Source organism: Grus americana, chromosome 2 (genome assembly GCF_028858705.1).
Source record: "Grus americana isolate bGruAme1 chromosome 2, bGruAme1.mat, whole genome shotgun sequence".
NCBI classification, from domain to species: Eukaryota; Metazoa; Chordata; class Aves; order Gruiformes; family Gruidae; genus Grus; species Grus americana.
In genome coordinates, this window is record NC_072853.1 from 141,002,646 (window position 1) to 141,020,241 (window position 17,596).

The 17,596-nt window shown below is 40.5% G+C and overlaps 1 protein-coding gene across 7 annotated transcripts in view; it reads left to right on the forward strand.

Moving 5' to 3' along the window:
* Positions 1 to 17,596, forward strand: part of ASNS (asparagine synthetase (glutamine-hydrolyzing)) — a 29,069-nt gene that overhangs the window by 662 nt on the left and 10,811 nt on the right. For 2 of the 7 annotated variants that reach the window (XM_054815019.1, XM_054815016.1), the window contains exons 2-7: positions 479 to 570; positions 10,538 to 10,830; positions 11,962 to 12,229; positions 14,475 to 14,712; positions 16,175 to 16,360; positions 16,649 to 16,750. In XM_054815019.1, the coding sequence (XP_054670994.1) occupies positions 11,981 to 12,229; positions 14,475 to 14,712; positions 16,175 to 16,360; positions 16,649 to 16,750 (775 nt within the window). In that variant the 5' untranslated portion in view covers positions 479 to 570; positions 10,538 to 10,830; positions 11,962 to 11,980. Of the gene's footprint in view, positions 1 to 478; positions 571 to 9,593; positions 10,831 to 11,456; positions 11,579 to 11,946; positions 12,230 to 14,474; positions 14,713 to 16,174; positions 16,361 to 16,648; positions 16,751 to 17,596 lie in introns of those variants that run through there. The other 5 variants (XM_054815017.1, XM_054815015.1, XM_054815014.1 and 2 more) reach the window with 5 other exon arrangements.

Consider the following 17,596-nt stretch of genomic DNA (forward strand, 5'->3'; position numbering starts at 1 on the left):
ACCTAAGGATAGCATTTTGCAAACAGTGAGTAGTTAATGGATGTCTGCAGTTAACAAGTAGAGGTTTTATTTTTTTTTAATAAAAAGGACTAGGGTGTATGTACATGCAAACAAGAACTGGTCCGTGCTGAGGGCCACCAGTGTTTCTGTAAATGGAGGTCAATGCACAGACTGCTCTTGATGTCTCACTAGATCTCCTACCTCCCCATGATTCTTAGTCCTTCCTGCAGCCTGTCCAGGGGTTCAGTCCAAACCATAGCTTTGCCTCTTCATGGTAATAGATCTATGTGTTTGCTTTCTGCATCCCCTCTCTCTAAAACTACCCCCTCAGGGATGTGCTCTTTCATCCTCTATTTTTAGTTCTTTTTCTCTGGATGATTGGTCATTCAGGAGATCCTGGCTTTTGTACTGGTTTAAGAAGCTCTCATGTCCCACATGGCTCCAGATCATAGTTTCTCATTTGTGCTCTATCCCACAGTTTGCTGCCCCTTTAGAATACAAATTACAAGCAACTCGGTGAATGGTATCTCCTTGAGCAAGTGTCATCGTAGAAGAAAGGGCAGAAGTGAGGTAAGCATGCTTGTTGTAGGGGGGAAGTTTGAGTGTTTGGCATTAAGAAATTCAACTATAAACAATAACAAAGACAATGGAAATTGCAAAGGCTACTGAAAAAATAGAGGTGTCTTCTTATCCCCCCCTGCAAATTTTGATAGGAGTTCTGTCTGCCCATGTCCAGGGCATCCCTTAAAATTCTAAAATAGATTAAATGAAGTTTTAAAAATGTCTTCTATTACAGATAATACACTATGATTGAGTTGAATGGGAGACTTCATTTTGCTTGGCAAATTTTAAAGCCTGGTCTTGCATCATGGGTGTTCTGTTGTCGAGGACTGTGGGCCCATGTACATCACATATGTGTGTGTATGTATGTATGAAGGGCTGCACTTTTTCATACAGACACATTCATTGAGCCTTGTCACTCTTTGTTAGGCTAGTTTGAAAGGAAGATTTCAAAGGGAGAGAAGGTGGAATGTACTGTAATTTAACAAAAGTCGATCATGGCTTGCCTATTAATATTGGTGTATACAAAGTTTGCTTTAACAAATGTGACTGGTTTGGCCATATTCTAATGTCCGTTTAACATTTTACGGAGACATTTACATACTGCCCATACAAGCAGGATTGGGTGTGGGTTTTTTTTTAACTTAGGGATAGATGAGCAGTCTCTGGCGGTTCAGAGCAAGGGAACGTGCCCCTCCGAGGGGCTGCCCTGTGTGTGCAATGTTAGCAAACACTTCCATACCTTGTGCTGTGCAGTGCTGCTTTGCATGACAAACAGCCTCTGGGTGGCTACGTAGAGGGAAAAGCCATTCTCTTGCTCTGGGTCGGGAAGGAGGAGTAGGCCTGGTGCGCTCTCTTGCGTGCAGATCTGCTTGATCACAGTCCCTTTCTATGTAAAAGTGCTACTTCTATGGGAGCCTCTCCTCTGCTGCTGCAAAAGCCCAGCAGTGATGGGGGACACACTGGTAATATGGCAATTGAATTCACTTACATTCTGGAATGTGTGGCTGGGAACAATTGAGAGGGAAATTAAATTTTTAATAATTTAATTTAAAAGGAAATAAATCACTTTGGTTTTCATGTCAGTATACGCAAAAGAATGAGATCTTTCCCTACCTAGGAGGGCTAGCCATATTCAACATAAAGACTGTTTCCTGCATGCTTCCAAAAGGTACAGGGCAAAAGCAGGGTAGCAGGCCCTTAATCCCTTTACTCATCACTAAGTAGGTCTTCATGAGCTACCTGGCTGGGCATCTTCACCCATAAGCCCTCTGGATAGCACTCCAGAGTATGTACCTACCATAAAGCCCACTCACAGATCAGCTACTTCTCTCAACTCTCTTCGCTTCCATGCACAGGAGTCCGAGAATCCAGGTTTCTAAATAAGAAAGCTGACACAAAGTTAAGGTGCAAAATGCTGCAGCTGTTGTGAGGCTGTGCAATTTGGCAAGTCATTGTCTACATACATAACATTTTAATATTTAATTGGATATCTAAGAAATATCTGTGGTGACACTGTGATTTCCTTCTGTAAGTAGCTTTCTACATGCTAATGGCTGACAAGGAAACCAGCTTTACCAGCTCAAGTTCTACATACTTCCATGGATAACTATTTTGTTTTCTTAACATGTTGGTCAATTATAAACGGTCTTACCTTGACTCTGTTTATGGCATTGCTTTTATGGATCATCAGCAAGTTCATGAAAATATATATTAATGAGTAATTCCCATATATTTTGACTGAAAGCTACTTTTGTGTTCTCTGTTCACTCCTATTTGGTCAGACAGACAACCATATTAAATGTGGTGCCTTATTTGCTTAATATTATAAAAAATTCTACTAACTTGACCATTCAGATTCAGTGAAGCCATTCTTCTCTAAAGAACCTGTTACCCTTTCTGTGTCAACTTGTGAACCCACAAAGTGTAGTTGCAGGCACACTGGACCAGATCAAGAACAAGTATTACCCATGCCTACCCGAATTCCTAGAGCAGAATAAAGGCCTTTTGGAATGTGAACAGAGTTTCAATTTACCTCCACACCTTTGCCCACAGGATACACTAATTTGGTGCTGTGGTGTCCTGGAACAGTCAGAACCATTTACAGAGCTGTAAAACTAACTTACCTTATTTACTGTAATCTGTTTGATTACTGTGTCAGATGAAGCGGATTATAATGTAGTAAAGAAGTAAGAGGGTTCTCTGTGCTGGAGCATATTGCTGAACCTTCCTTTTACTCTTAATACCAGTTGGCTGAAAGTCTGACATCCTGTTATGATACGGAACTTTACTCACTATATTTCTTCCACAAACAATAGTGGAATTGCTATGTAATAATACACATTACTGATCGGTGAAGTTAGAAGTACTGTCTGCATTTAAACAATGTACAATCTCTACATTGCTATTTGTGTTAACCAGATCTGCTTGCGACAAATAACTGACTTAAAACAAGCCATTGTGAACTTACAGATTAGTATTCCATGTGTGCCAAAAACTTGAGTGATACATTTTGAGTGTCAGAATAAGGAATTAATCACTGGATCTTGCTAAAATTGTAATATTTTAAAAAACACTTCAAAACAATTTGAAGTAAAGGGGTTTTGTTCATTACTGAAATTAAAGAATATTAAATGTCTTTGTATTTTGATTGGAAATAGCAGACAAAATTTAATAAGCTGTCATTCTGGAAATTTTGTAAGAGAACCACTTCCCACAACGTTTCTAACTTGCTTACAGACCTGCCCCAAAGCCTGCTTCAGAATGCTCAGATCTATGTCCATATTTCTATGGATGAAACAGTGCCAGGGACCATCCTTTGATGCAATTATTTTACCATTTTTCAGTTCAAAGTAAGTTGAGGGCTGTGTTGCAGCCCACCAGAATGACATTTTCCCATCACAAAACTGAGAAAACAACACTCATTTTTGGTGCTATGGGCTGTGGGGGGAATGGATGCAGGAGCACTGACAGGTCAGGAAGTCTGCTGGGATTCCCTTGGAGGGCTGCACTGTGGATACACTGAAACCTCAATCTTGTCCATACTGTTCTTTAGAAATAGCTCTTGGCAAGCGTTACTCTGTAAACCCTGCCCAGAGATTTTCTCAAGGAATGCTACTTGGCATGAACATAAATCACACCGATGAGTGTGCTACTAATTAGCCAGCTTCCCATAATTGAATTTACTTTCTGGCCCTGATTTATATATAGAAATGGCCTCGTAAAACCTACTTAAGCACTTAAGAAAAATACATCCCTCTTTATTCTTGTTACTGATATATTTCTGTATAGATAAGTATATTTCCGTTTATTTTACATACCTGTGCAACTTAAAAGTTAGCCAGAACAAGTGCAAATATTTTCTCTGTCAAATCCTACAATAATAATAATTTCTCTAGTAGTAAGATCTCTAATAAAAGACATGCATTTCAGAACAGCTTGAGGCATAGCCAGTGCTTATGGATACATTCTTTTGTTTGCTTATCTTGTACCTGTTTCTGTCAAAAGCAAAGAGGTTCAGGGGATTGTTGTCAGCTAAAATGAGATTCAAAGTAATGCTGCCATAAAGTATTGCTCTTGTATAACTGTATTTCTGTGAGGGTGAAGATTTTAGTTGTCTCATGTTTCTTTGGGGATAAAAAAGCTTAATAAAAATGTTGGAATTAATATTGACAATTATCCTGTTAAATTAGTAGAAAAACCTTATCATCTGGCATCTGTGATAAGAGATGAGGTTTTTTCCAGTAAGAATTAGAATGCAGAACTAACTTTTCTTCTACTTTGCAATCATTAATTGTTTAATTCTTTTAATCCTTTTGAATTGCTACTGCATTTTTAGTTCCTTTAGAATTGGTTTTCTTCTCTTTTTTGTTTTCTTTTTCTAATCAGGAAGAATTCTCTTTATATGTAAAGAGACAAAGCTATTTTTACAAAGTCTGTTAGAGTTTCTAGCTAGGGAAGAATAGGGGGGAGAGGAGACATTCCATTTTACTGTTTATATGACAGCAGTAACAATAGAAGTTTACCTCTGTACAGAATTCAGAATTAATTCCTAGGAAGAAAAGCAGAGTGAGTAGCTATAATGAAGAAACAGGGCAATCATTTGAGGGGTTCGATACTGCTTGATTTAACAGAATTAGTAAGATGCCAAAACATACTATGAAGCGAGCTCTACTTTACTGTGTACTTCTATGAGAAAACACAAAAAATGTTTTCACTATTAAATTTATTTTCTGTTACAGAAAATAATTGGCTTAGTGTATGTGATAATGCAGTTGTTTATCTTCCACACTGCAAAGTGTTATATTTGCCAGTCTAGTTATTTCATTGCAGACCTTTGTTGCATTTGTTCTACACCCCTATTTCTGGTAGCAACAATACTAGCAGGGTGATGGTTTCTCATCTTGAGGTAACAGCTCGACCTAGTGATGGGAAAGAGCACCTGCAGTCATGTTTTAGAATAGTTTCTCAGTCTTTTACAAACCAAAAAGCATCTAAATTTGTTACCAAAAAAAAAATCCTCGGGCAGTGTTCAATAATTGTTGTTATTCTTCCTCTACTGTTCTTAATTGTATTTACAAGAGCATATATGTGCATTTAAGCATATTTCACTGGACATTTTTAATATCTTCCAGACACAAATCACAAAAATTAAATACAGTGCTTTAAAAGACTAAAGCAGCACAACTGCTGTGTGTCAAAATAACTTTATTAGAATTATACCCAGTTATTCCAGCTGAAAAATACATTCCAACTTATTTTAAGTCTCTATGTTCCAAGCATGGATTTAGCTGTTACAGCTTTATACCAGCTAACCATGTCTCTTACACCAGAATTTAGCTGTATTCTAGATGAAAAAGATCTTGTTTGTATTAAACAAAACATCTATTGAACAGGGCAAAATCTCACAATGGGCAAATTACAATGAAAAAGTGAACTGAAGATTGTAATTTGCAGTTAATCCTGCTGTATTGACTACAACGGTTAGTTTAAATGCTAATTCAGCTGACACCTAATCTTTCTTACTGTATGAAAAAGAACCAGAATTTAAATTAGTTCTACCATTATGGCTCTAAAAACTCTAGAGAACTATTCCACTTTACGTTATAGAATCAATATCAGACAGCACATTTTTCTTTCGTATTCTGCAAGTGGTTAAAAAAGCATATGTAATAGTTTAGTGGTCTGTTTCCCACCGCCTGCCTCCCTCCCCCAGGATGACAGAATAAATTACACTGAATTCCTTCTCATTAGCCAAGACCACTATTCAGTTAAAGTCAGCAATGTTTCATTCCTCTGTGGTCTTGGGCCTACCGACAATAGAGCCATTGGTATGCCATATGCCATGCCTGCAACATGCACTGTATGGCCAACGGCTCTTTCAACAACCCTTTCTCGTCTGTGCTAAGAAACACCGGGGATAATGGAAGCGCTGGGATGTTAAAAAAAGGATGCGGCAGTAGTGCAAAATGCTTAGTCTTTTGTGAGGCAATAACAAATAGCCTTACTTTGTGTTCTCTCTCGCTGCTGCACTAGACATGCCTTCCTAGTACTTTACTGAAGTTCTGAATGCCTGGGCTCTAGAAAAGATTTTAACATTTCAGTGCTGTGACCTCTAACTCCAAGGTTAGAGCAAGTCTTATTTGTTTTGAAGCTTAACATAATTAAGCAAAAAGAAAAGAAAAGAGATTAAATAGGAGACACTATAGCAATAGGAACTCCCAGTGGGAGAGACAACTACTTTTTATACCACGAGAGAGAGGATTTTGTCTGGAGGAGAGGCAAGTAGTCTGCACGTCCTTTAAATGGCTTCCAAAGGAATAGAAAAGATCAGAGATTAAAAAAAAGAAAAATATTCAAAATTATAGGAACAAACAGCTCTGTTAGGTCGATAAGTTCTTTAAAAGCTGCAAGCTGAAAGCTCACTGGCATGTGGTGCAGTCCCACTGAGTAAAAGGCAGACCAAGTGATACAAATGGGAGCCTACCTTGCTTCAAGCTACAGATCTCCAAATACCTTTTGCATTTCACAGGTTCTCTTTTCACTTTTTTTCCCCCCAATCAGATACAGGGATGCAAGTATGGTTCTGCCTGAGATCTCGAGTGCAAGCACTCAAACTTTAATAGCACATCGCGTTACTATGTTCCTGGAGAAGGAAAACCAAAATAGGAAAAGATCTTTGTTGTCTACATACATGTATCCCTGACATATAACCATATGTTTCAGATGTCACACATATTAAAAGAACACCTGGCACTACAACTATTGCCTGGTAAATGTACGTGTATCCTATATATATATATATATATACACACACTAGGCTGCTTCCAGAAAGAGCATTTGCCGTTTGCCACTTGATTTTCTGTTGTGGCTACAATGCTGGATCATAGAGCAATGTCTGTCTAAAGTCACTGTTTCCTGGCAGAAATGAAGCTGCACACTAACTCCCTGCCCCAAGATTCTTATTAGTGTGCATTGAGGAACAGAAGATGTAAACGCATAATGCATTGTACATAGACTTCAACACCAAATTAATTTGTAGATGCTGACAAAACAAACAAATCAATAGTAGCATATCTCATTCAGTCGGGGCCTCTGACAATACGTGGCAAAGTTCTGTGCAGCAAATAGATAAAGGAAAAAATTCAGGCTGGAAAATACAGGATTCTTGGTGATCTGTGCCCAACTGACATCACGAACATTCAGTCACTGGGAGACGAGAAAAGGAGTTTGAGGCATCTGGAAACTTGAAGCCGCCTATTCCCATGGCTTCATTACTATACAAGTTAGGATTGGAGAAGTATTGCTATTGCAATTCAGGATGTGTTCAAGACCAGATGGAAAGTAGTTGGCCCAAGCTAAAAATGGATACTGGATGCAAAGGGAGTCATGAGGGTGTAGACAAGATCCATCCCTCTCCTTCCCACAGCCAAAATCTCCCCTTTTTCAAAAAGAGAAAGTGCTTCAGCATTATCCTTATTATGTCTTAAATTGTTGGTGATGAAGCATCTTTAACAGTCCATGACTATGTAGATGGTCTGGTGGGGCACAGAATGCCTGTGTTCCACAGCTACTCACTAGCAATTGCCATGCAAAGGGCTGGTGCAAGGCTGAGCTGAGGCACATCAATAGAATTTCTGATGTTTTACAGTCCTGTCCATCATAACAACATGGCCCATGAACCCACTTGTGGCAACCTTCACCATCAACAAAGGGTGTTCAATTCCTGTCTGAGAAACTGCAGACTATGTGCATTTGTTGCTGACAGAAAAGGGAAAGTCCTTCTCTAATATCTGAGTCTGGGCATTGTTTTCTACTTCAGATCTTGTTTTCCTCCACAGCTCCAGTGAGAGCAAAGGATTGAAACAGAGAGCTGGGAGAGCCATCATCACAAAACCAGCTGAATCATGTTCTCTCATGCAAAAAGCCAGAAATCATGAGGAATACCTTCAGGAGGCTACTCCCTGTAAAACCTCCAGGTGTTACAGGTTGTTAATTTGTTAGTCATCCCTGTGAAAGCAAAAGACCTTCACTGTATGTCTCTCTTAATCACAGCCTCTGACTTTTCCACTTTCCCCTCAGTTCTGCCTCCTCTCCAAACAGATTTCACGGATCTCACAGAACTCACACATTTCCAGTCTTCCAGGCATGTTGCTGCGTCCATCGGATGTGGGGCCACCAAAGGTATTCATCTTTAGTGGGAAAAAATGAGGAGCACAGGCTTCAGTTATGAGCAATGCTGAACTGACAGTTGAGCTGACAGTGACCAGCTCAGTGTAAACAGTCATGCAGCTGCAACAGTTCATTCTACATTGTACTCATTTCCCTGTTGTCTGACATGTCATTTATCCATTTTACCTGTTGCCTTCAGAGAAACTTCTTAGCCTTTCATTTCAGATGATTAGAAACAAAACTAATCCAAGTACTTAATTAATTAATCAATCAGGAACTTTCTTACAGTGTTTTTCAGCCATTCTTAAATGGTTTTAACCTGTGGCCAGATGGTTAGTCTCAATCACTAAACAGATGATACAACAAGGTAGAAAGTCTCTTAGCTACTCGTGGCACCTGATATTTACATTCAAGCCTGTTCTCTCCACCCAGCCAGCATCAATTTAAATTTCTCTCAACAAAAATGGAGGGGGGGAAAAATCAGCTTTAGAGGAGTATAGTGGCAAAGAAATGGCTTTGGAGAAACTTACACATGATAGTGTCTGCAGGAAGGAGAAAACTGAGAGGGAAGATGACTGAAAAAGAGCTGTGAGACTGAGGTGTAACTACGCCTAGTACTGTGTGCTGAAAGAAAATTTTGGACATTGAAGAATGACACAATGTAAAGGGACTGTAATGGGCTACTTGGCAATAATAGAGAAAAGGCTAGAAAAGGACAGGGACATATCAGTTATTACCTGCACTACTGTAACTACCAAAAAGCAACATTGCCAATGTTTTTTAAACAGATAGCGTGTGGTATTTCTGCCATTAGTCCCATCTATAACACGATCAACTCCATTAAAATAGATGATTAAGCATGCAAGACATAGTAAAATGCAGCAGTTCTCAGTTTTTAAAAGTGGGTAGTAATGGGGAGGATAAATACGTGGCTGTTACCCAGCAGTGTGCCCTAAGGGTGCAGACATTAATGAGCACTTAAGAGGTTTAGCTCTTCCCTGGCTGTACTTGCCACTTCCTGCAAGCTGTTTCTCACCCTCCCTGCTTCAGTTTCTCCATGAAAAGATTCTTATTTTACGAAATGGTTTGTGACTTACTATCATAAAGCGCTGTATGAGATCTAGTTATGAACCAGGAATTGCTCATGAAATGAAAATGTCCAGACATAACTTAAGCCTAAGCAGACTCATCAAAAAATCTTTTCCATCTGCAGAGAAAAGAAGTAAAGATGTAAAGAAAAGCTGTTTACAGAAGTCTCTGGCAAAAAAAACCCCAACCAACCAAAAAAAAACCAAACCCAACCCCCCAAAAACCAAAACCAACCCCACAACCTAGGTTAATACAACATTTGTCTGTTATTTCTTGTAGTTTTTCAAAATGCAGAGTTTGTGACATTTAGATCTCTGGAAAAAAAGCAAGATATAAGGCGTTGCCCTGCACAACCACTATTATTCTGTGAGCGGCAACTCAGTGTGCCATTGCATGCACTTTCACTCCGCTTTTCCGGGCAGCGCACGGCTTTGAGGACTGTACACATGGCACCCACAGGCTGCCCAAAGCCTTCTCGCTGCTAAGGCCTGTCCTGTGTTCAGGCGAAGCTGTGTTGAACAGAAGCCTCCGACATCTATTCCTGATCAGCACTGGAGCCTACTTCTCACACATAGGACACTTCAACACATTTTTCTTTCTAAGGCCTAAAAATATCATTTTAACGGCTTCTTAAAGATCCTTTTACAATTCTACGCACAGACCACACTTATTGCTGACAGTCTGCACAACCTGAAGAATTTTACGCACAGCACTGCAGTTTTACACTAAGTCCACTAAAGCTAGCTATGAAAGTGCACTACATGCAAATTACTACTAATGACTCTCTTGAAGTATGTGTGGAGAATTAAGGTTTATATTTAGCACTTCCCATCCTAGTCTTCAGACTTGAATTTCATTTACTTCAGCACTCTCAAAGGCAAAAAGACAAAACTGTCCAATAATGAAATTCAGTTAGGCACCAAAATCCCTTTTTACCCATAGCATCTACTATTCCAAACCAAGTTTTGCACAGCAAAACCTTAAGTCCTCAGTAAGCACTTCTAAAGGTGTAAGTTTTGCAAGCACTCTCTCTCCCAAACCAAATAAAGCAGCTTCAAGGCAACCACACGCGGGTGTCCGAGCTCTCTTCACTTTACACGATACAAGGTGCAACGCGGGGTAGATTTGCAGGGCCAGGACTTCTGATGGCTGCAAGTTGCCCACGTTAAGCCTAGCGAGCCCAGCAATGCCCAGTGGTGCATGCTTTTCTTCACAGCCGTCCAGCGAGGTGGCAGACCCCGGATTTCTTGGCCTGCGACTCGGCTCTTACCCTGCCCTGGGGCTCCCCGAGCCGGGGCCGCAGGGAAAGGCCGCGATGCCTGCCCGGCGTGCTAGGACAGGGCCCGGCCGGCACCGATCGGTGAGGCGCAAAGGCGCATGATGAAACTTTACGACGGGTTTCAACAGCAGCCGGCGGCAGGGGAGGAGCCGGCACCGACGGGGGCCGCCTTCTTCATCACCCGCCGCGGCGAGAACGGCAGCTTTCCCTGTGCCGGCGGCCAGGACGGGGTAAGGCATCAGAGCGGGCGGCGGCTTCTGGGCCGCCGGGCTGCGCCGAGCGGGGTTGACCGGGGGGCGCCGCCGGGCTTACGGGCCGAGCGCTGCCGCGCCGGGAGCCAGCCGCAGTACCCGGCCTGTTTCCCGCTGCCATGCGGCACCTCAGCATCCTGCCCCGAGTGGTGACCGAGGGGGCGGCGGGCCCCGGGTGCGCTGCACCGGTGCAGGCCTGGGGGGCAGCGGGCGTGTGCGGAGGGAAAGTGCCCCGGGTGCCTGCGATAGCCTGTTAGAAGAGGCCCGGGGACCGCGGAATACCCGGAAGCCGCCCCAGCTGGTGGGAAAGCCCAGCTCCATGTGCTGGGGCTGAGCTCCCCAGCGCCATCGCTTGTCCAGGTGAGAAGGGTGTGGAGGGAGCAGTGTTGGCGCAGTGCCGTGCTCCTTTGGAGTGTCTTTTCCAGCCACGTGTCCCTGGAGCTGTGGCTGGCTGAACCCCAACGGCAGCGGGGGCTGAGGCTGGGGACCTACAGGCCAAGTGATGGGGACCCCAGCGTCAGCCCACCTCCACTGTTAGGCTTCAGAGAGTTACAAGGCCTCTATCCCCAGGGACACCGGGCTGGAAGAGGCATGCCAAGGGGAGCATGGCACTGATCCCTCCACGCCTTTCTCATCTGGGCCTGCCGTTGGGCTAGGGAAGCCCAGTCTAAACCTGCCGTCTTTCACTTCGAAACCAGTGCCCCTTGTCCTGTCACTACAGGCCATGGTAAAAAGCCTCTCCCCCTTTATATACTGAAAGGCCGCAAACTGTAAGGACTGTTAACATTTCTGCTGAGATGATGTTACTTCAACAGATCATACCCAATGCTCAGTAATGATTTGTTCTATTTGTGCTGTATAAAAAAATCATAGACAGCCTTGGTGTTTACCTGAAGGTAAACTTCAGCCTAATGTCTTGCTGGCCAAAGGTTGCTTATCATATTCTGGGCAAACTGGGTTTTACCTTGTGTTAGTAAAGTCTGCTGCTTGCTTGAGGAGGCCTCTTGACAGTTAAGGTATTAGTAGCCTACATTTGTTACCTGTGTTTTCTAGGTGTCAGCTCTTGCTTACAATGTTCATGTCTTTACTGAACAGATTCTCCGCTTTCAGGTAGATCAGCAGCCTCACAATGTGCGGTATCTGGGCCCTCTTTGGGAGCGATGAATGCCTTTCAGTCCAGTGTCTAAGTGCCATGAAGATAGCACACAGAGGTCCTGATGCATTTCGTTTTGAGAACGTCAATGGATTCACCAACTGCTGTTTTGGTTTCCACCGCCTTGCGGTTGTCGATCAGCTATATGGTATGCAGCCTATCCGGGTGAAGAAATTCCCGTATCTGTGGCTGTGTTACAATGGAGAAATCTACAATTTCAAACAGGTAAGCATTGTATGGATCATACGGCTTTTTTTTTCTTTTTAAATTTCAAAACCAGTGGATATTCAGAAAATGTTTAAAACATGGTGGATTAAAATAGCAGAAAAAACCCTAAAAGTTATCAAATGACTAGTATTTAAAATGAAATAAATGATCTCAATGAGCTGTGAATCTGTGGTGGCTTAATTATTAACATACTTGGTCTTTAATACTGAAAAATCACGTTTTAATTAACAAGAAGGGCAATAAGTATTTGTATCTTCAGGTTTGATCAGTTTAAAATAAAGATGCATTCTTCTTTTCTCTTGGAGAGGGGAATTCCAACCCTCTTTCTCCCCTTCTCTCTTTATAATGCAAATGCTTTTAGACTGTCTTGCTCTTCAGTTATTTTGAGTTGTTCCCCAAGCTGTTGGGTATTGCATTTTTATTTCTGCATATCAATCTAGATGGCATATGTCACATATTAATGTATAGCATGCATGCTTATGTATTTCTGTAAAGCAACAAGTTCTAGGGAGATGTTTCCAGTATGCCGCCAAAGTCCTTAGGTGTCTGCAGCTTAGGACAGATGCTTTGTGGGGTTTTTGAGAGCCACCTAAGTCTCTTGGGCACAAAACAAGCAGCAACTCTGTACTTACTTCCCAAAGTGAATGTCCCTGATGGGTGTGATACTGCTGCTGAACATCCTCTGCGTGCCTCAGTCCCTGCACTGAGATGTCCATCCCATCTGTGTTACTTGGAAGGGAAGTGATTCAGATCATGCAAATTTGGCGTATAAAGCAGCTTACAGCTGTGACTGTTTCTGAATCATGCTGAAACTGAATGCTTAAAACGAATCATAAACTAAGCGTGGTAGTATCAAAAATGTATGAATAATCTCAGATGTTTTAGTACTTCTAACATCACTTTTTAAGTCAGAGTCAGGCTGCTGTCAGTGGTGTCAGTGACATCAGTAATGTCATTGGGAATTTGACTGAATAGGTAGGAGATTTTTTTTCTTTTCCCCCAAACTTCAAGTATCTGGCTGTTTGAAAGTTAAGGTATACTTTGCCCTGCAGTACATGTGAAATGTATTTTACCAACAGTCTGTAATACTTGCTATGTTTTGCATCATGCTTTTTCTGCTGTTCACAGCAATAACAATTACTTTCAATTGTGCTACATGCATAATTCTAAGGGGAATTTAATTATACGAAACTTGCATTGCCATCAGCAGGAATTTGTTCAGTTGTTCTCACTACATTATACACCCTCTTTCTTTATAAAGAGACTTTTCTTTCAAGCTTGTGGCTGAAACCTACCTAGGAAAGCATCATTGGTGAAACAGGCATCCTGTTTAGGGCAATGACTTAGTTATTTTAATATTGACTCAATTTGATCCAAGACTTTGCCCCAGAAATAACAATTATAACCAAAGAAGTTAAGTTAAAATGCTAAAGCATTGGTTTTGTGGGGTTTCTTGGCTTTTTAGTGTTTTATTGAAACTCCCTCTTTCCGTCTCTCTGGTAGATATTGAAAGGACTTTAAAGTGTAGTACCACAAGAACATGAAGAATATTTGGTCTGACTTAAGTCTGACAGCTAATTTCTTCCTCCCCCACTCCATCTGCACAGGCAGAGTGAAAAGGTTAGTTTGAGGAATGGAGGAGGATTAGGCGGAAGGAAATTCTCTGTGCATACAAAAAAAAACCCTGAGGAGTTGCAGTGACTGCATAAGTAAACCAAAGTTTATTTCTGAAGTGCTTTGCTCTGCAGAAACCAGTGTCTATGTGTTTGGGGGGGGCTTACGTAAATATCATTATCAGATAAGAAAGTGGCATGGAGTTATTTGAGACTACAGTAAATGATGTCTCTGTTTCTGGTCCTGTTTTGAGTTGGTTTTTCAGAAGCAATGCCTGCCTCCTTCTGCCCTTTGTCTGTGGGAGATGGGGAGGCTAGTTCTTCTGAAGACCAGGGTCCTGGGTTTGCAGTTTGACATCCTCAGATAGAAATGTATCCCTGAAAACATGAATTGCTTATGACTACAGAGTCAATCTACGTTGTCTGAGAGGTGATCCTGGATAGTATTTTGAACACAAAAGTGTAATTTCCTTCTTTGGTGGAAATGTTTATATAACTCTTGAACTGTGATTTTACAAAAAAAATATTTTTTTTGATTAAACAACTACATGAGTGGTGGCGTTTTTTCAATTGATAAGCAGTCAGTGTTTACAAATGCTTATTCATGTTTTTCTTTATATTTTTTTTAGTTGCAGAAGCAGTTTGGATTTGAATATCAAACATTAGTGGATGGTGAGGTTATCCTTCATCTTTACAACAGAGGAGGAATAGAACAAACAGCATCCATGCTAGATGGTGTATTTGCTTTCATCCTCCTGGACACTGCAAACAGAAAAGTGTTTCTGGCAAGAGATACCTATGGAGTCAGACCACTGTTTAAGGTGCTGACTGATGATGGATTTTTGGGTGTCTGTTCTGAGGCAAAAGGTAATACCAATTGTGTTTAGTGCCTAAATAATCTTAAGTATTGTTGTCAGAGACAAACTACTTTGTCAGGCTTTTCTTCTAAGTGTGAAAGAAGGAGAATTGTAAGTTTGGTAATAAATGAACTGTATTTAGTAGTATAAGAACTACACATCATTAAAACAAAAGCCACAGAGAGTAAACGTCTAAGATGTTTAATTGTCCTTGATATCTCTAAAATAACTTGCTTATTTAATTTTATAATTCTTTCTGTTCTGGAATCATAGCAGCATTGAGCCCAAGATGTTTTACGTTACCCCAAAGTTAAATGTAGTCTATAGAGTTAGGCTAGATTTATGCTACAATAAATTATATTAGAATTCATTCCTGGAGTTCTATGATGAACTGGGAAGTAATGCCACAGGAACTGCTAATCTGTAAAAGCCAAGAATTTTAAAACCTTACTGAAATTTCCTGCAGCATTTTCTACTGACACTTACTTTATTTGATGGTAATTTTTTCCTTTGAGATGACACATCCAATACTCTTTTTTTTTAAAGTAATTATCTCTAGCCTTGACACTTGTAGAAACAAACCCAAACAGTGCCAAAAGGGAGTTTATTGCCTAAAATGCACTTTGTCTAAAATTGATTTTCATGATTACTTGTGTCTCTCCCATTTACTGTGTATCAATTTTATTATCAGACTCCAATGTAGATTGACTCCTGTAATAGTAGTACTGAGTAGTACCAGAGCTGTACCAGCTCTGCTTCTTGGGAAGGAAGAAAGGAAGTGAATATTTTCTATATGTCCCATAAGCGTCACAGTGGATTACTGGTCCCTCTCTACCAGCAATTCAGGATCTCTTTTGTGGAGTTCCTCAAGTGGCATCCAGGTGACCAGCAAGTAGAAAAAGTCCTCTTTCACAAGATGAATGGAAATGAGGTTTGGCTACAGGTCTGATTCTTGGTGTTCATGAGCAGCAATGTAGATCAGTCTGGAACTGATGAGTTATGAAATCACTAAATCAATGTCAATTAAAGCAATCACTTCAGTGATGTAGTTTTATTGCAAACCCCTTGTTAGCTTAACTACACTTAATTTTAAACACAAAATCATTTATTAACGGTTATTTGAATTCTCATAAGCATATTACACCTTGACCTGGGCATCATGTAGTCCATTAGAAAAATGTTTCTCTTAATGCTTATAGGAATAAATTGCTACTTACCAATTAGTAGTACTTGCTGGCTTCCTTTCTCTGCTGTCTGCCTCAACTAGAGATGGCTCAGATCTGTGTGCCCAACCTGCCAGAAGCAGAATGCAAGGCAGACTTGGACTCAAAATTATATTTTTTAATACCAAATTTAGGATCTGGATAAAATATTTTTATATAGTTTTGGTACAGAGGCTGTTGAGTGAGGTATAACTTAACCATCCTAGGTTAAAAGCTCTGACTTTTTTTTTTTTTCCATTTTACCTGTAGGACTTATCAACTTAAAGCATTCAACATCCTTATGTCCTAAAGTGGAACCGTTTCTCCCGGGTCATTATGAAGTGTTGGATTTAAAGCCCTCTGGCAAAGTTGCATCAGTGGAATTAGTAAAATTTCATAGCTATAAAGATGAACCACTCCATGCTACGTGTGATACAGTAGAAACTCTGCCTTCAGGTAGTACAACAAAGCATTTGATACTTAAGTGAAATAATTACAGTCTCTGAATATGAAATTTGTATTGGTTGGTTTAAAAAAGTACCATTTTAAAAAAACCTGGAAGAACCTTTGTAATGTAGGAACTTGAGAATTGTTTTTGTAGGAAGTCATGTACAAATATATTTGAACTTGCATGCCCTCTTTATCAAAGGAAATTCAGAAAAATATTTTCCTAGTTGCATAATCCAGCAAAGTCCAAGTAACACTTCTTGGTTTGGGGGTTTTTTCCTCTTATTTTCTGGACAGGCTTTGATCTTGAAACAGTGAAAAGCAACATCCGTATTCTGTTTGAAAATGCTGTTAGAAAACGTTTGATGGCTCACAGAAGGATTGGCTGTCTTTTGTCAGGTAAGAAGCAAGAATCGCAATTCTTATGTCTTTTCTCTCTTTCGCCCATAATCTGCCAGCGAGAGGAAAGTATGCTAGCAGTTCTGCTGTGATGTACCTGAAGTGATCTGAGAGAACTTGTTAGTTTGTGATAAAGTTTTCCAGTTTACAAGTATCTTGAAAGTCTTATGCTTTTAAAGCTTACTCTGGGATGGGATGCTGGCTTGTTGAAACACTGACCATTTTTAACTAAGAAGAAAGAAATACAATGCTCTTACTGAAAAATCACCCAATATACTCTTAAACATGAAAGATTTATGCTTAGGTTGGTATATGAAAAGAAAATTTGATTATTACATTTACTTTGCACTGAGTGAACATAGAAAAAGACCTTGGTATGTTCAGCTTGCAGGAGGAACTGAAGTTCTTATCACCTTCCTTGCTTAGCCTCCATCGTAGACTGCCCTTGATTTACCAAATTACAGGGGAGCATCTAGACCAAAATTATTTGCTACATTGTTTTTTTTCAGGTAAGGTAATAGCTTGTGGTACGGGAAGTTGTTCACTGGATTGGCTGATCAGTGTTGTGATCTGGTGGTTACCAGATCAGTGTACAGAAGTGCTTTAGAGAAGTAAGGCTTTGTAGTTATAGGACTGACACCATATTTACTGTGTTTTTGTAGCACTTTTTATTTGTGGTTAGAGTTCTGATATGCTGTTCATGCATGCATTGAACATCAGTAATTACACTCATTTATCATGCACCCTATTAAATGTGCATTTGAATGAGGGGGAACTGACTAGGAGATACCGTTGGACCATTTCCTTACTGTGGCATCATAAAAAGTAGGAGGGAGGTAAATGAAA